The 17,101-nt window shown below is 36.0% G+C and overlaps 1 protein-coding gene across 2 annotated transcripts in view; it reads right to left on the bottom strand.

Annotated features, from left to right (window-relative positions):
* LOC149788863 (vacuolar protein sorting-associated protein 11 homolog) overlaps positions 1-15,239 on the bottom strand; it is an 80,166-nt gene extending 64,927 nt beyond the window's left edge. For both annotated transcript variants that reach the window (XR_016424269.1, XM_089974978.1), the window contains exons 1-6: positions 15,176-15,239; positions 11,420-11,494; positions 9,399-9,572; positions 4,551-4,601; positions 2,981-3,046; positions 795-892 (exon numbers count right to left, since the gene is read on the bottom strand). Coding sequence is in view for 1 of the 2 variants with exons in the window: in XM_089974978.1 (XP_089831104.1) it covers positions 795-892; positions 2,981-3,046; positions 4,551-4,601; positions 9,399-9,572; positions 11,420-11,494; positions 15,176-15,187 (476 nt within the window). In the remaining variant the exon portion in view is untranslated. The remainder of the gene's footprint in view (positions 1-794; positions 893-2,980; positions 3,047-4,550; positions 4,602-9,398; positions 9,573-11,419; positions 11,495-15,175) is intronic.
* Positions 15,240-17,101: the final 1,862 nt, after the last annotated feature.

The raw sequence follows: 17,101 nt of genomic DNA, 5'->3' as shown, positions 1-17,101 counted from the left end.
CCAGATAGACTAGCAACTTGGATTGAATGAGACAATAGTCTTTGTGATACTACCCCCAAGACAAACTAGCAACTTGGATTGAATGAGACAAAAGTCTTTGTGATACTACCCCCCAGATAGACTAGCAACTTGGATTGAATGAGACAACAGTCTTTGTGATACTACCCCCCAAATAGACTAGCAACTTGGATTGAATGAGACAATAGTCTTTGTGATACTACCCCCGAGACAGACTAGTAACTTGGATTGAATGAGACAATAGTCTTTGTGATAATACCCCCAAGACAGACTAGTAACTTGGATTGAATGAGACAATAGTGTTTGTGATACTACCCCCAAGATAGACTAGCAACTTGGATTGAATGAGACAACAGTCTTTGTGATACTACCCCCAAGATAGACTAGCAACTTGGATTGAATGAGACAATAGTCTTTGTGATACTACCCCCCAAATAGACTAGCAACTTGGATTGAATGAGACAACAGTCTTTGTGATACTACCCCCCAAATAGACTAGCAACTTGGATTGAATGAGACAACAGTCTTTGTGATACTACCCCCCAAATAGACTAGCAACTTGGATTGAATGAGACAACAGTCTTTGTGATACTACCCCCAAGATAGACTAGCAACTTGGATTGAATGAGACAATAGTCTTTGTGGCCCAAGTATAACTGGATGGACAGCCACTGCCCAACACAAACAACTTGAAATGAATGAGGATTATACATGTAAAGAAAGAGTAATGTCTCTATATTCAGAGTACATTTTTTTGTGGAATTGAGAAAACTCACCGATCTGACTTCACATCTCCCTTAAAGACCACAACACTGCCATTTTCAAACCCCACTGCCATCCAGTTTAGGTTCTCATGCACTGTTAAACAGGTCACCTGAAACATCCATACATAGACATTTAAGCATTTTCTTAAAGGTTAATAACTTACCTATTGACAAATCAATGAATGGTTATCACTTAGTCTAGGATTAGCAGTAAAGATTATCGGCATTTTTATATCAAATAACTCAATTGTCCAGACTTAAACATTACTTGTGCTGTATACAAATTGGCTTCATCTTTAAATGATAAGTAGTAGTCTAAATTCAAATGAAAATTTAGGAATCTTGTTGAAACAGCATCAGTATTTATTCTTGTAACATACATAAAATATTTATTTTCATTGTGATCTAAGAAAGCCAATTTGGATGGACATGTCCAAGTATGGACAGATGGCTCACCAGAAGCATTGGACAGTACCAGTGTGACTCAGTGTTACCACTATTCATGCCACAGAAGTAGTGACAGAGACTGGCTTTTATTAAGATCCCAGTCGAGGTATAGTATCGGCAATGTCAAAGGAGTGGTGAAATTGACAGATTTCTCACTGCTATCCCTGCATGGATCCAGTACCATCTTAGCCACATTACTTGTAAAGCGGATGGATCTATCAATAAGATCCCTGTAGTGCCCATGGCATATGAGTGGAAAGATGGACCGACCTATCAAAATGATCCCCAGATGGTTCAATACTTTATGGCCCCATTGGCCAGGCATGGTTTTGTGACCTGTGTCATTTTCTAAAATATAGGATCATTAAGATCTGTAATAAAGCAAATGCACCCTGACTACAGGCCTGATGGTCATGCCTAGATCAGCAAGCAGACTTATGCCCAGTCAGCTGAAAAGAAAACGGCATGCACTCCCCATTAAAATAATATTTATAATTGAACAATAATACAAAAGGAAGAGCAGCCTTTGGACTGAATTGAGAAATTGTTTTGTCACCTTATGCACCAGACAATGCATCGACAGCTCCATTAACATTCTAGAGAATGGTAGGTTTGGCAAGACTTCTGTATCTGTCTCCTCCACTTCAGCTGCAATTATCAATGTTGATGCACCTTCCATCTCACTAATGGGGGAAGCAAAGGGGGTGGAGAACCATCAATGCTCACACCAACCTCACAACTGATTCAGTTCTAGGATGAGTGCTAAAGACATTGACCAGTTCAATGATGAACTTTTTATTGTGTGTCTATTTTTCACCGTTTTGATAGAACACTAGAGCACATCTTTGGACCAATATCAGTATCTCTATGTTTAAAAATGAAATTATGATCAGCATCATATACAATAACCTTCACCCTAAGGGAACATTTTATCCATTTATTCACCAAAGATTTATAAAAATGGATGGCCTGGTGTCAGGATAATGTGACTGGGTGGAACATGATGATGCTATAAGTCTGTGGCATGATGCCCCAGTGCTAGATATCATTATAAACATAAATTGCAACACTGCAGACATTGAAGCAACATGACTAAAGCTGTTAAAAATCTAATCACACACAAATCACACATAATTATGGAAATTGGCACTACTGTTTTTATTATTTGGGTGAAACACATAGAAAAAACCAATGTCTCTCTGAATTAATTTGTTTTAAACTTTCATCAAGAAATAAGAAGATTTTTGCAGCATTCAAAAAATGAAATCACTCCAAGGGCAATGAATAGTCCCCGGTAAGATCACAATGAAATACACTAAATGTGCATTGACTTGAAGGCATACCGTGAGAAATTACAAGATCAAGGATGTATAACATGATTTTTCAGGATTCCATGCCTAAGCATGCATAGAAATTGTTAACTTGTTGGAAATAACATTGCTTCGAGCCCCTCGAAAGCACAGTGTGAATGAGAGTGCAGACTCGGAAACAAAATCACATGTATATTAGCCCAACCAATTTCTCGTGATTGACTAGGATACTCAAAATAATTGTAAAACAACGGCCTTGTCAAACATGTGGATTTTAAGTCAGGGCAAGCGACCTTTGTTGGAAGTTACTTGCATTGCGGCCTTGTTTGAACGAAATTTCTTCAAGCACTGAGGGTAAAATTCTACACTCCATCTGAAAATAACAAGTCATATTTTCTGAATACACGAGGAACTTAAAGAAGAAATAAAGGTTAGGCTTACTGGTGTTGGTTTGTTGGATGGAATGGCTCTACAAATCCTTGAGCATACTGGGGTACCCTTTTCAAACTGAAATATGAATATATGCTAAGATTATAATTAACCCACAGTCAAAGATAAAACGGCCAATGCATACAGGTGATTCTTTAGCAGGGTTAACCTTAGACCGATAAATCAGCCATTCACCCGTGATGATATTGATTTTCGGGTGAGGGGCTGATATCACCTATTCGTTAAAAGCTGCAATTATCTGCATCCAAATTTGGATGCACACATTGATGTATATTTTATACACTTACTGGTATTTCTCATGGCTGTGCAGTTACCGTCGGCTGAAGGGTTCTTTTGGTGACATGTAGATTATATTTCCTGAGCAAATCATATGTTTGGTGACTTGTAAATCCACCTGGAATATCACAACCATCTGTCCTGTGGCCATTCTTAATTTTGCACTTGATATGGCTGTTACCAATTACCGGTATGTGTCTAAAGTGTACATGGGTTTGTTCCGAAATGATCTGCATGCAGCAAAATTACATATTTTAATGAACAGGTGACACCAGACCCACAACATCATACATCAGTATCAACACAGACTTGAGGGGATGATTTATAGGACTAGGTTAACTTCTCAAAATTAGTTTATGAATGAATGCCATGCACCAAATATCATCATTATTATTATTATTACAGCAGTTCCCTGATGTCAGGGTTTCTCATGAATTGACCATTCCCAACCCCAAGCAAAGGCACCTTGCTCAAAACAAGAGCTAGTTTTTATCATCTGACATCACCATGAGAGACCATGCTTTGTATTAGGATACTTCTATTATTGTCAAAGACATGGCCTGCTAACAGACCATAGTATTATTACCATAAGCATTATATACAGAATTACTTAGATCTAAAGAATACAGTACAAATTTTTTTAAAATTGTAGCAATATTAATGTCATAAAATTAATTTAAGGATAAGTGTCTCTTGTAGTGAAATTCAGGAAATGAAATGTGAAGAGTAAAGAAAATCAGACAACTAAACAGGAATGAGCGACACAGTGAGAGAGCATGTATGCAATGGTTCAATAGCATATTAGCATAAGCATGGAAAAATTAGTGCCAAGCAAGTTTAAATATCAAACCCAAAACGTTGAAGACCTTGTCAACTGAAACATCAGTATGCCACTATCAGTTGCCTTTTACATCATGCAGACCATTACATCAGACCTGTCCCAGTATGCAACTGACCCAGCAGAAGGAAGAGACAGTGCTATACACTGACCCAGCAGAAGGAAGAGACAGTGCTATACACTGACCCAGCAGAAGGAAGAGACAGTGCTATACACTGACCCAGCAGAAGGAAGAGACAGTGCTATACACTGACCCAGCAGAAGGAAGAGACACTGTTATATACTGGCCCAGCGTAAGGAAGAGACAAGTGCTATACACTGACCCAGCGTAAGAAAGAGACAAGTGCTATATACTGACCAAGCAGAAAGAAGAGATAGTGCTATATACTGACCCAGCAGAAAGAAGAGACAGTGCTATATACTGACCTAGAAAGCACATTTGATTACCTTGTCTAAGTTCCAAACTTTAATCAGAGGATTAACACCTTCCTCATCTTCCTGAAAAACAAAGTATGGAAACATTTTATTAACTAAAATACACTTTTAAAATTTTTGATACATCCCTCCTTAATGATTATGAACACAAATGCATGTAATCTCTTTAGCCACCATTCAACTTCACAGAACCATTGTAAATAACTTGACTTAAAGGGAAATGGTGGAACACATAAATTTTGTTTCCAGCAGACTGATAGACAAATTAGATAATTTCTATACTTTTCTATACCCTCAAATTATTTTCTTCATGTATCTGCAATCTGTCGTTGTTTCATATTAAGACACTAGATTTGTGTTTACAACATGTCAACCAGGGCTTGAAATTAAAATTTTCTTTCATTGATCCAAAGAATTATCAAAGCAGAATTTTCACTGATCCTCGCTAAATTTCACTGATCAAGCATGATTGTTTATTCTATGCTGCTTTCAGTTCACAATTTTCCAGCTGGGCAGATGTAAAAGAATGAACCACCCTGCCCAGTTACACATGTAAGTATGTACCAATTGACACATGCCATACAGGTTACTGACCACATTATAGCACATGCTATACAGGTTACTGACCACATAACACATGCTATACAGGTTACTGACCACATTATAACACATGCCATACAGGTTATTGCCCACATTATAACACATGTTATACAGGTTACTGACCACATTATAACACATGTTATACAGGTTACTGACCACATTATAACACATGCTATACAGGTTACTGACCACATTATAACACATGCTATACAGGTTACTGACCACATTATAACACATGTTATACAGGTTACTGACCACATTATAACACATGTTATACAGGTTACTGACCACATTATAACACATGCTATACAGGTTACTGCCCACATTATAACACATGCCATACAGGTTACTGACCACATTAAAACACATGCTATACAGGTTACTGACCACATTATAACACATGCTATACAGGTTACTGCCCACATTATAACACATGCCATACAGGTTACTGACCACATTATAACACATGTTATACAGGTTACTGACCACATTATAACACATGTTATACAGGTTATTGACCACATTATAACACATGTTATACAGATTACTGACCACATTATAACACATGCTATACAGGTTATTGCCCACATTATAACACATGTTATACAGGTTACTGACCACATTATAACACATGCTATACAGGTTACTGCCCACATTATAACACATGCCATACAGGTTACTGACCACATTATAACACGTTATACAGGTTACTGACCACATTATAACACATGCTATACAGGTTACTGACCACATTATAACACATGCCATACAGGTTACTGACCACATTATAACACATGTTATACAGGTTACTGACCACATTATAACACATGTTATACAGGTTACTGCCCACATTATAACACATGCCATACAGGTTACTGACCACATTATAACACATGTTATACAGGTTACTGACCACATTATAACACATGTTATACAGGTTATTGACCACATTATAACACATGCCATACAGGTTACTGACCACATTATAACACATGCTATACAGGTTACTGACCACATTATAACACATGTTATACAGGTTACTGCCCACATTATAACACATGCCATACAGGTTACTGACCACATTATAACACATGTTATACAGGTTACTGACCACATTATAACACATGTTATACAGGTTATTGACCACATTATAACACATGTTATACAGGTTACTGACCACATTATAACACATGCTATACAGGTTACTGACCACATTATAACACATGCTATACAGGTTACTGACCACATTATAACACATGTTATACAGGTTACTGACCACATTATAACACATGCTATACAGGTTACTGACCACATTATAACACATGCTATACAGGTTATTGTACACATCAATGATATACATAATTTTTATGAAGAATTTAAAGAGATTCAATAACAATCAATGTAATATCAAAGGAAAGATAAAAAAGTTCATAACAAGTGATAGCAATTAGAATTTTTTCAGCAACAGCAGATTTTACAGGTGGCTGAAGTATATGTACCATGCTAAATATTGACAGACCTATCTTGATCATAAAATCAACACACCTCAGACATTCACTGTGTCTCTTCAAGCACAAGGTCTTATGCCATCAATAAACAAGGCAATAACACACCTCAGGCATTCACTGTGTCTCTTCAAGGACATGGTCTTATGCCATCAATAAACAAGGCAATAACACACCTCAGGCATTCACTGTGTCTCTTCAAGCACAAGGTCTTATGCCATCAATAAACATGGCAATAACACACCTCAGACATTCACTGTGCCTCTTCAAGCACAAGGTCTTATGCCATCAATAAACAAGGCAATAACACACCTCAGGCATCCATTGTGTCTCTTCAAGCACAAGGTCTTATGCCATCAATAAACAAGGCAATAACACACCTCAGACATTCACTGTGTCTCTTCAAGGACACGGTCTTATACCATCAATAAACAAGGCAATAACACACCTCAGGCATTCACTGTGTCTCTTCAAGCACAAGGTCTTATGCCATCAATAAACATGGCAATAACACACCTCAGACATTCACTGTGCCTCTTCAAGCACAAGGTCTTATGCCATCAATAAACAAGGCAATAACACACCTCAGGCATTCACTGTGTCTCTTAAAGCACAAGGTCTTATCACATCAAAAGACAAGGCAATAACACACCTCAGGCATTCACTATACCTCTTCAAGCACAAGGTCTTATCACATCAAAAGACAAGGCAATAACACACCTCAAGCATTCACTGTGCCTCTTCAAGAACAATGTCTTAGGTCATCAATAAACAAGGCAATAACACACCTCAGGCATTCACTATACCTCTTCAAGCACAAGGTCTTATCACATCAAAAGACAAGGCAGTAACACACCTCAGGCATTCACTGTGTCTCTTCAAGCACAAGGTCTTAGGTCATCAATAAACAAGGCAATAACACACCTCAGACATTCACTGTGCCTCTTCAAGCACAAGGTCTTATGCCATCAATAACACACCTCAGGCATTCACTGTGTCTCTTAAAGCACAAGGTCTTATCACATCAAAAGACAAGACAATAACACACCTCAGGCATTCACTATACCTCTTCAAGCACAAGGTCTTATCACATCAAAAGACAAGGCAATAACACACCTCAGACATTCACTGTGCCTCCTCAAGGACAAGGTCTTAGGTCATCAATAAACAAGGCAATAACACACCTTAGGCATTCACTGTGCCTCTTCAAGCACAAGGTCTTATGCCATCAATAAAAAAGGCAATAACACACCTCAGGCATTCACTATACCTCTTCAAGCACAAGGTCTTATCACATCAAAAGACAAGGCAATAACACACCTCGGGCATTCACTATACCTGTTCAAGGACAAGTTCTTATCACATCAAAAGAAGGCAATAACACACCTCAGGGATTCACACACACAACAAATTCCATTTGTCTACCTTAATTGGCCTTTTTGTTTAATTGTGTTCACAAGGTTTTCAATGAAAAAATCTAAATACTAAAATTTAAGAGATGTGTAGCAAAAATGTAAACAATCAGATCATCTATATAAAAATACAAACAGTCTTCTAAATTTCATTTGTCCTCAATTGTGCTGACAAATTTTTTTACAAAAAGTTTACAAATGTGTACAACACTAAAATGATATAGTTGCCTCAAAATCAATTCAGATAATGTATATGCGTACTTCAAATGATTTTTCCTTACTTGTGGTAACAAGATTATTGCCAAAAAATTCTTCAAGTCCAAACAATTTTAAAATGTACAAAATAAAACAAAACAATAAACTTGCTATTTTCTAATCAGGTCATCTGTATGTATAAATTTAATTTGTCTATCCCATGCAGTTTGATTTATTGTACTGACATATCTATTTTGTCAAAGGCACCCCAAGGTCTGAAAAATTTAAATTTTAAGTTTAAAATCTGCAAAATAACAAAATCATTAAGGTCATGGTGTAGAAATGCAATATGATCGCACACATGTGGACACAATTAAATTTGTCAACGCTGAGCATTTTTTGCACAAGCTTGTAAAAAGGATTCTCATGATAAGTGGACCGATGAATGGATGTGACTAAACAAAGATGTCCACATTGCATATTAAACCTGAAAAGAAAATGTTTCAAATGCCTGTCACTGACATATGAAAGAGGGGTGATTCCTACAGTAACTTGTATGGCATTGTTGTTTTATCAAGGGCTTTTCAATGACAATAGAAAATGGGGGTGATTTCCATAGTAACTTGCATAGCATTATGGGTACCTTTCAAAGAAGCAAGTAAAGCAACTCTGTCAAATTTGTTTTGCTGAAGAAATAAAAACAAAGTTTATGTTGAAACTATTTGGCAAATTAAACAAGCTTTTATGAGATGAAGTCAAAGCCAAACTACAACCGCACAAAAATCAAATCATGCAAATTATTTCCATTCATTTAAAGTACTATAGACAGAATGTCTACATGCAGAGATTCTGTAGGCATTGCATCCAGGTCAACAAGAAGGAGATCTGTTAGTGTTGCATCAGGGTTTTCTATAAAGGAGACCACTTAAAAGCCAGTGTAACTCAGGCAAAATATTTACAACATTAGCACATTCATTTGTTTCATGTTTCTGCAATTCATGTGTAACGTCTCTAAAACTTCAAAGACAAACTCAGTTTTCTGTAAAATAATTAAATATATCACGTCTATTAATTAAATATATCATATATCACGTCTGTAAAATAATTAAATATATCACGTCTGTAAAATAATTAAATATATCACGTACGCCAACGGCAAGAAGGATATTGAACTGTTTCAGCTGGTAGAGGTGTGAGACTCGGATATCATATGCTTTAAATGATGTGATCTGGAACTTTCTGTTGATCATATAGATCATCCCTTCACAATCTGCTATGACAATCTGGCCACGCCCACTGGCACATGACGATATGTTGATATCCTGCCAAAGAAAAAAAATAGGACCCATTTATTGCAATACACTTGGTACTAATTCATAAAATGTAAAAATGCAAACATCATAATAACTGTAACTTAAATATTAACTTTGTTAAAGACAGAAATAAAGTAATCAAAGTTTATTATGATTATTATTACAGCAAATAATAATACCCCCTATTAAAGTGTAATATATGGCGAGTCACAAAATGCTAAAGGAATATGCAGTGAAACCCATATTATATGGGGTGCTCAATCAACTTTCATGAGCAAGTGTATTACACTGCAGTGTCTGCTAAAATATTTTACACGTTAATACAAGGCATGAACTTAGGATTTTATTCAATAATCAACACAAATACCCAACTAAATTTTTTTACCGATCCTGCTAAAATCGGAAGTCTGTTCAATTTCTAATTCAACATTCATTATTCAGTAAACTCAAAACAAAATCAACAAGATTTGCAAAACGTTAAAAATTCATGTTCATTATCTGTATTTGAATCAATGTCAAATCTAGGTCCATAGGTCAATGTCAAATCTAGGTCCATGGGTCATAGTCTATGACTAGGTGTTTCTTAAACCAGCTGCTTACCATAGCTTGATGGCATCTCTTGGGCTAAACACTTGGTGTGTGTGAGTGTGTGTTATTTGGATTTTTAATGTAGCTTTAACACTTGTTCTGTCAAATTGCTACAGTGTCTGCAGTTTGGCAGTTTATAGCGATGTCTAGCACTGGGGCATCATGCCATAGACATGTAGCATGATATCCCACCCAGTCACATTATCCTGACACCAGGACGACCAGTCCTAACCTCTTAATGCTGAGCTCCAAGTGAGGCAGCTGCTAGTACAATTTTTTAAAGTCTTTGGTATGACTCGACCAGGGTTCGAACCCGTGACCTCTTGCATCCAAGGCAGACACTCCAACCACTTAGGCCACCAGAGTGGTTACTGTAATGATAGTGACCTGCTATAATTTTTACTACAGATTAGTGATGGCTGGGTTTTAATGATCCGTTGTCAAAATCACTAGCTACACTACAAAGTCATGTAATAATGTTTGATCAAGTCCTTCTTACCACGTCTGTACTTAACCATTCATTTATTTCCTTATAAACACTAAATCATGCTTAATCCTATACTGTAGTAAACAGATGCACTGAATTTAAACATAGTAAAGTTGACATGGACCTTTAAGATTAGCCCTATTGCCAGGGCCTGTCCAAAGATCAGCCCTATTGCCAGGGCCTGTCCAAAGATCAGCCCTATTGCCAGGGCCTGTCCAAAGGTTAGCCCTATTGCCAGGGCCTGTCCAAAGATTAGCCCTATTGCCAGGGCCTGTCCAAAGATCAGCCCTATTGCCAGGGCCTGTCCAAAGATCAGCCCTATTGCCAGGGCCTGTCCAAAGATCAGCCCTATTGCCAGGGCCTGTCCAAAGATCAGCCCTATTGCCAGGGCCTGTCCAAAGATTAGCCCTATTGCCAGGGCCTGTCCAAAGATCAGCCCTATTGCCAGGGCCTGTCCAAAGATTAGCCCTATTGCCAGGGCCTGTCCAAAGATTAGCCCTATTGCCAGGGCCTGTCCAAAGATTAGCCCTATTGCCAGGGCCTGTCCAAAGATTAGCCATATTGCCAGAGATTGTCCAAAGATTACCCCTACTGCCAGGGCCTGTCTAAATCTTATCCTTGCCCCTTTTCATTTGTGGCCATTTTTGACCAAATGGCTTGATGTATTTTGAGATGGAGCTTAAAAAGAATTCAGAGTATATAGAATTTTACTTGTTGCAGCAATTTTTCAAAAGACACTTGCTTTAGTTTATGTTTGAGAAAAATGTTACTGTGTACAAACCTTTAACTTTTCAAACACTTGGTTTGTCTCTGGATCCTTCACAACCTCCTTGTCAAAAAAGTTGAATCTTCTCAGCTAAGAAAAATAGATAAGAGGAGCATGTAAATAAAGGTGATGCATTAAATGGTTCTTTTAAAAAAATCAGATTCACAAAAATAGAAAGTCATTTAGTTTTTAAAAGCATTTCATGAAACTATTTGTGAATGACATACAGTAAGTCATAAAATTCATATTACTATAATACCACCATCCCAAAATTAGTAATCTAGCACATCTCTGTATGTTATTTAAACCCCTAAAATGTGCTGGAAAAGGTGCTAGTTGGTTCTCTGACTCATTCAATTTGGCGCTTTGTCGGACTTCAAGGTCTAATGTCTATCCCTTATCTAACTAAATCGTAAATATCAACTATCGTAACCTTATTTATACAGCCATTTTTCAAGCAATTTTACATAGGCACTAAAATATCAATACTAATTCACATGGGGTAAGTGTCAACATAAAATACTTTTATTTTCTTAATATATTTTAAGATAAGTAATACATGGCTATCTGGCTATAGGTCAATCTCTTATGCCTTTCCCATGCTGGATGGATCACATTATCATTTCAAAACTAGCTTATTTATCAGGGGATAATCCATTTTAATCTACTTTTATATCATTCTGTTACATATTTAATAAGATAAAGTGATTGATGATAATAAATCCACCATCAGCTTTCGCACAGCATCAATTCAATGACCAGGCTTTGGTATTGATTTTTACCAGAATGCAGTATTCTGCTTGCATACACAAGACAAGAAAACATTAGACTTCATGCTTTATGTGTCATTTGTTTGCATCTCTGTTGTGTAATAACCCACCAGCCCTATCAGCTGTTAGTCACATGTTTGTTGGAATAAGAAACCTTCAGGAGTAATGTTATATGTTAACAACGGATGATAAATAACCATTTTTATGCCTTATGCCAAGATGACTTAAATGGAAGTGGTTTGTACACACAAAGGTCTACAATACAAGATGGGCTACAAAAGTACTTGTCCAAGGTCTAGATCAGGTCATTTCCGACGCAGACATGCAGATTTTTCCAGTCTGTAATCCATTGTAAAGCCAATATGACACAATTTCTGACTTAAAACCATCAAATGCATCCATAGCATTTATTATATCTTAGACTTTCAGAATTCTAATAAAATGATAACTATTCAACTGTATGTATACTCTCATGTGTTGAATGAATGAATGAAGGAATAGTTCCAAATATAGGAATTGAACACATTTTATAATTTTATTGTAATATTTTAGCAAATGTCTCATGCTGCACAAAATACAGAGAGAAGTTATGAAGGTTACAATGGTTTGTGAAGGTCACCCGGTGAATAACTCATCAAAAGCTTATTCAAGTTTGGTTCTTGAACACTACAAATTAGCCAAGCATAGACTGTCAATAACAGCAGTGTTTAAAAGTGAATGCTCAGTAAAGTTTGAAGATCTGCCATACTGAGTCCTGGACTTGCGACGAACAAGTAAATTTGAAAGCAGTTAATATACTTTTATAGCATTCAGTTTGTTTATAACCCTACTGATTTTAAAAACGAAAAGTATCAAGGATATAAAAATGCATAAAATTTAACCATTTATCAATTTATAATTTCTAACCTCTCAAGATGGAGTCCAGAAGTGTCATGTTCTGAGCTTTTCAAAGTGAAAGAGTTTCTTTACTAACATGGTTCCATATTTGCATGGGCAAGTCATTATTTTCAGGCAACAGGCATAATGTAGTACACTGTTGTCAACAAGCTCTGTATAATACCTCCAATTTCCACAAATATTGGAGTTATTTCCCTCAGAACACACAAACACACACATATATATATGTATGTATATATACACAAGTTATACTTTTTAATCACGCTTAATGTTTTTTTTTTCTTCAAAACATGACACTATAAGTATTGCATGCAAATGAGTCTTTTCTTTATAAACAAGGACAGTTCTAGAAACTACAGAAAAGTGAGCAGTATGTCTGGTTGTTTTCAAAGACAGCTTCAGTTTGGTTGTTACATGAGAAAGATGACAATGTTAGAGGTCACCTGATGACAATCTAGTTAGAATATATAAATTGATGAATGAAATGATATTTTATGCATTTTTATATCCTTGTTGCTTATGTCTGTTTTAATATCAGTGGGTGGGATTTACAAAAAAATGGGAGCGTAAGCAAACAATACATTTTTGCAACTGGATTATCTTAAACTCTGTCAATATAACTGACCATCATTTATTTTATCATTATACTTGTCAAAATGTTTCTTATTTGCTTTTGTACCAACATGCTCCAACAATAAGAGATGTCCACTCCCTAACCCTCTCTTTCCACATCACCAATATCATAGTATTTGCATACCTCCATATTTGTTTGTACCTCACATTTTAGAAATGAAAAGCATAGCATCAAGGCTATACAAAATGTACAAAACTCAAGTCATTCATCACTTTAAAATTCCTAAACCTGATTGTCACCAGGGTCTCCCTACCACTTTCAGATCATTAGCATTTCAAACAAAACATAAGCTCTGTGTGTGTGTGATTTGGATTTTTAACGTAGCTTTAACAATTTATCAGTCATATTGCTACGATGTCTGCCGTGTGACAGTTTATAGTGATCTCTAGCACTGGGGCATCATGCCACCGAAATGTAGCATGATGTCCCACCCAGTCACATTATCCTGACACCAGGCCAAACAGTCCTAACACTAACCTCTTAATGCTAAGCGCCAAGTGAGGCAGGTGTTAGTACCATTTTTGTAAGTCTTTGTAATGACTCGGCAGGGGATCGAACCCATAATCTCATATCCGAGGTGGACACTCTAACCACTAGGCCAATGGTGCGGTCCAACAGAAGCTCTTGGTGCAAACAAGTTCACTGTCAATTTCAAGTTTCAATAAAAGTTCACTTCAGAAAAAACTGTCAACATCAATTGCAATGGCTAATTTTATTCTTTACAATTTTTTTTATTTTGTTCTTGTTTTGGGTTTAATGCCATTTCTCAGTCCAAGACAGACCATACATGGCGGCCAGTGTAAACTGAAGGAGCAAGAACCCGGGTAAAACCCTGGTAAGGAACACCGACGACCCAACTGAACCTACTGACAGGCAAGCACTTTAGTCCCCTCAACCACCCAGGGCCCCACCTTACCTTAAAAAAAAATGTAATAAAAAGAGGAACTATTGCAGACATGTGTTTAAAGAGATATATCTGCAGATTTACAAAATTACTGAGATTATCAAAGACGATGAACCAAGTCACATTTGTTCCTTTAAAACAGGCTTTTCCGTTTCGTTTTGAAACGCCAACAACTTATGTGTTTGGGGCTCCCTGGTGACAATCAGGTTAGAACTTATAAATCAATGAATAAAATGACCAACTGACGTGTATTATATATATATATATATATATATATATATATATATATATATATATATATATATATATCTGATGCCTTTTTTCAAAATGGGGTGGGTGAGGTATAAACAAACGGGAAGCTGTACAAAGTACTATTGGATCCACGCATTGCAGACTTCGTGTAGTTTAATAGCAACAATAACGAATAACACTATTCCACATGCGTTTTGAAATTTCATATAAAACTAGTCCATTCGCAAGATTTATGCTAAAAGTGTTGAATTAGCATCTTTTTTCATCTGTCAAGCGATAAAATCTGTAATATCATCATAATCACATCCGCCTACCAAAACAGACATTTTCCTCCAAATGGACTGCGATTTCTTGGTCCGCTGGTGAAACTATTATGACTTTTATAGTTTGTTTTGCAATACCAGTCTACTTTCCTTAACCCTCCAATAAACGCATACAATTCTATTTGTTACGGAAAATAAAGAATAAATAAACACACACGCAGACCAAATCTGCGTTAAAAATTAAATTATATTTAATAGTTGAAAGATAAAAGGTAAGAAAATTTATAATACTTTCAACACCATACAATTTTTCCAGTTAAAAGAAAATGGCCTGATTTAAACAACAAGCGCATAAGCACTTTACGTTACATGAGGCATTTGATTGTTGTTTTGTTTTTCTTTTCTTCACCGGCATAATATTAAAACAATAACGACAAGAAATCACCACGATGACTTAAAATTTAGAAAAGTAAATAGTTTACAGAAGGACGTATTTTATAGTGAAATTGGTTGAATCTATCACAATGTAGTTTTAAGCCATTATTTATGTTGCTGACAGATTTCAGTTATGTTATGCTTTGCTCGATGCGTTTTCAAAATGCGGGTGTTGGAACTGGAGTTTTTGGTTGTGATTTAGAAATTTGCTAAAGTTTAGCTCTGTTCATGTTTAACCAGAAGAACAAGAGTTTTGCAAAGCGATCCTCCTACGCCTATACTGTGTAGCTGCGATGTGCAAATGCATCCCTACACTGTGTAGTTATGATAAGTAAATATACCTCTACAAGGTGTATTTGCGATATGTAAATGGACTGTTATGTATATCTATATTATATGTATTATTTTCATGAATATTCTTTGAAAGACTTTTTGGTTAAGAATATTTTAAATACTACTGTTTTATGGTTCATATGTTTGCACTTTAAAGAAGAGGTCATTCTTGTGTCAAATGTGTAGATTCATTCATAAAGTTTCAAGTTTGAGGCATACTGCAAACATCACGTGATCCGCCAAGGACATCAGGTTTTGAAAAGGCCAATCAGACCTAGTTTCTGATTAGCTATTGAAAAGCAGCTGACCTTGTCTACCGGTTAGATGTGCAATATAAATGATTCATCGAACCTCTTTCTGATTTTGATACTAGGTCTTGGTATTTTGTATAGATAATTATTGTCTAGAATTAAGTATTCTTATTAGTAAACAAAATTCTTGGAAGAGATTAAGTTGTACTGAGATGGATTTGTTCATTTATTTAATTAAATTATTCGTTGGAATTACAGTGATCTAACATTCATTTAAAGACATTTGGATATTTAATGGATGCTATGAAATTATTTTAAATTCATGCAAAGACTGATTCTTATGTACTGTTAATACATTAGTATATTACTCTTCATCCTTCACAATAACATGGAAACACATTCAGTTTAACCGATACGTTTGGAACTTATAGAAAATTTGGGAATGTTAGGATTTCATGAAACCATACTGTAACTTATTGTTTACCTGTTAATTTTGTATTATATTGAAACAAATTATATTTTCAATTATACGAAACTTGTTGGTTTTATCACGTTGTTGCTGATTTTAAGGCCATACTATCATAACAGTATCCCTACAATGTGTAGTTGCAATATGTATATGTACCCCTACACTATACCGTAGTGATATATATAAGTAGTGAAGGGGGACACTTTACGTATAATGGGAATTAGCATTAAAAACACCCTTGGGACACTTTACGTATAATGGAAATTTAACATGGAGAAAAATCGTGGGACACTTTACGTACAAGGGGAATTAACATGGGAATAAATCGTGGGACACTCTACGTACAAGGGGAATTAACATGGGAATAAATCGTGGGATACTATACGTACAAGGGGAATTTAACATGGGATTTTTTTTTTTTTAAAGTTTTTTTAAATTTAAATTTAAATTTAAATTTAAAAAAGGGGTAGGCAATTCAAAGACTATCTC

Source organism: Sinohyriopsis cumingii, chromosome 11 (assembly GCF_028554795.1).
Source record: "Sinohyriopsis cumingii isolate HCF-2022 chromosome 11, ASM2855479v2, whole genome shotgun sequence".
Taxonomy (NCBI): Eukaryota; Metazoa; Mollusca; class Bivalvia; order Unionida; family Unionidae; genus Sinohyriopsis; species Sinohyriopsis cumingii.
The sequence above is the reverse complement of the archived record's forward strand: the minus strand, read 5'-3'. Positions and strand labels throughout refer to the sequence as shown.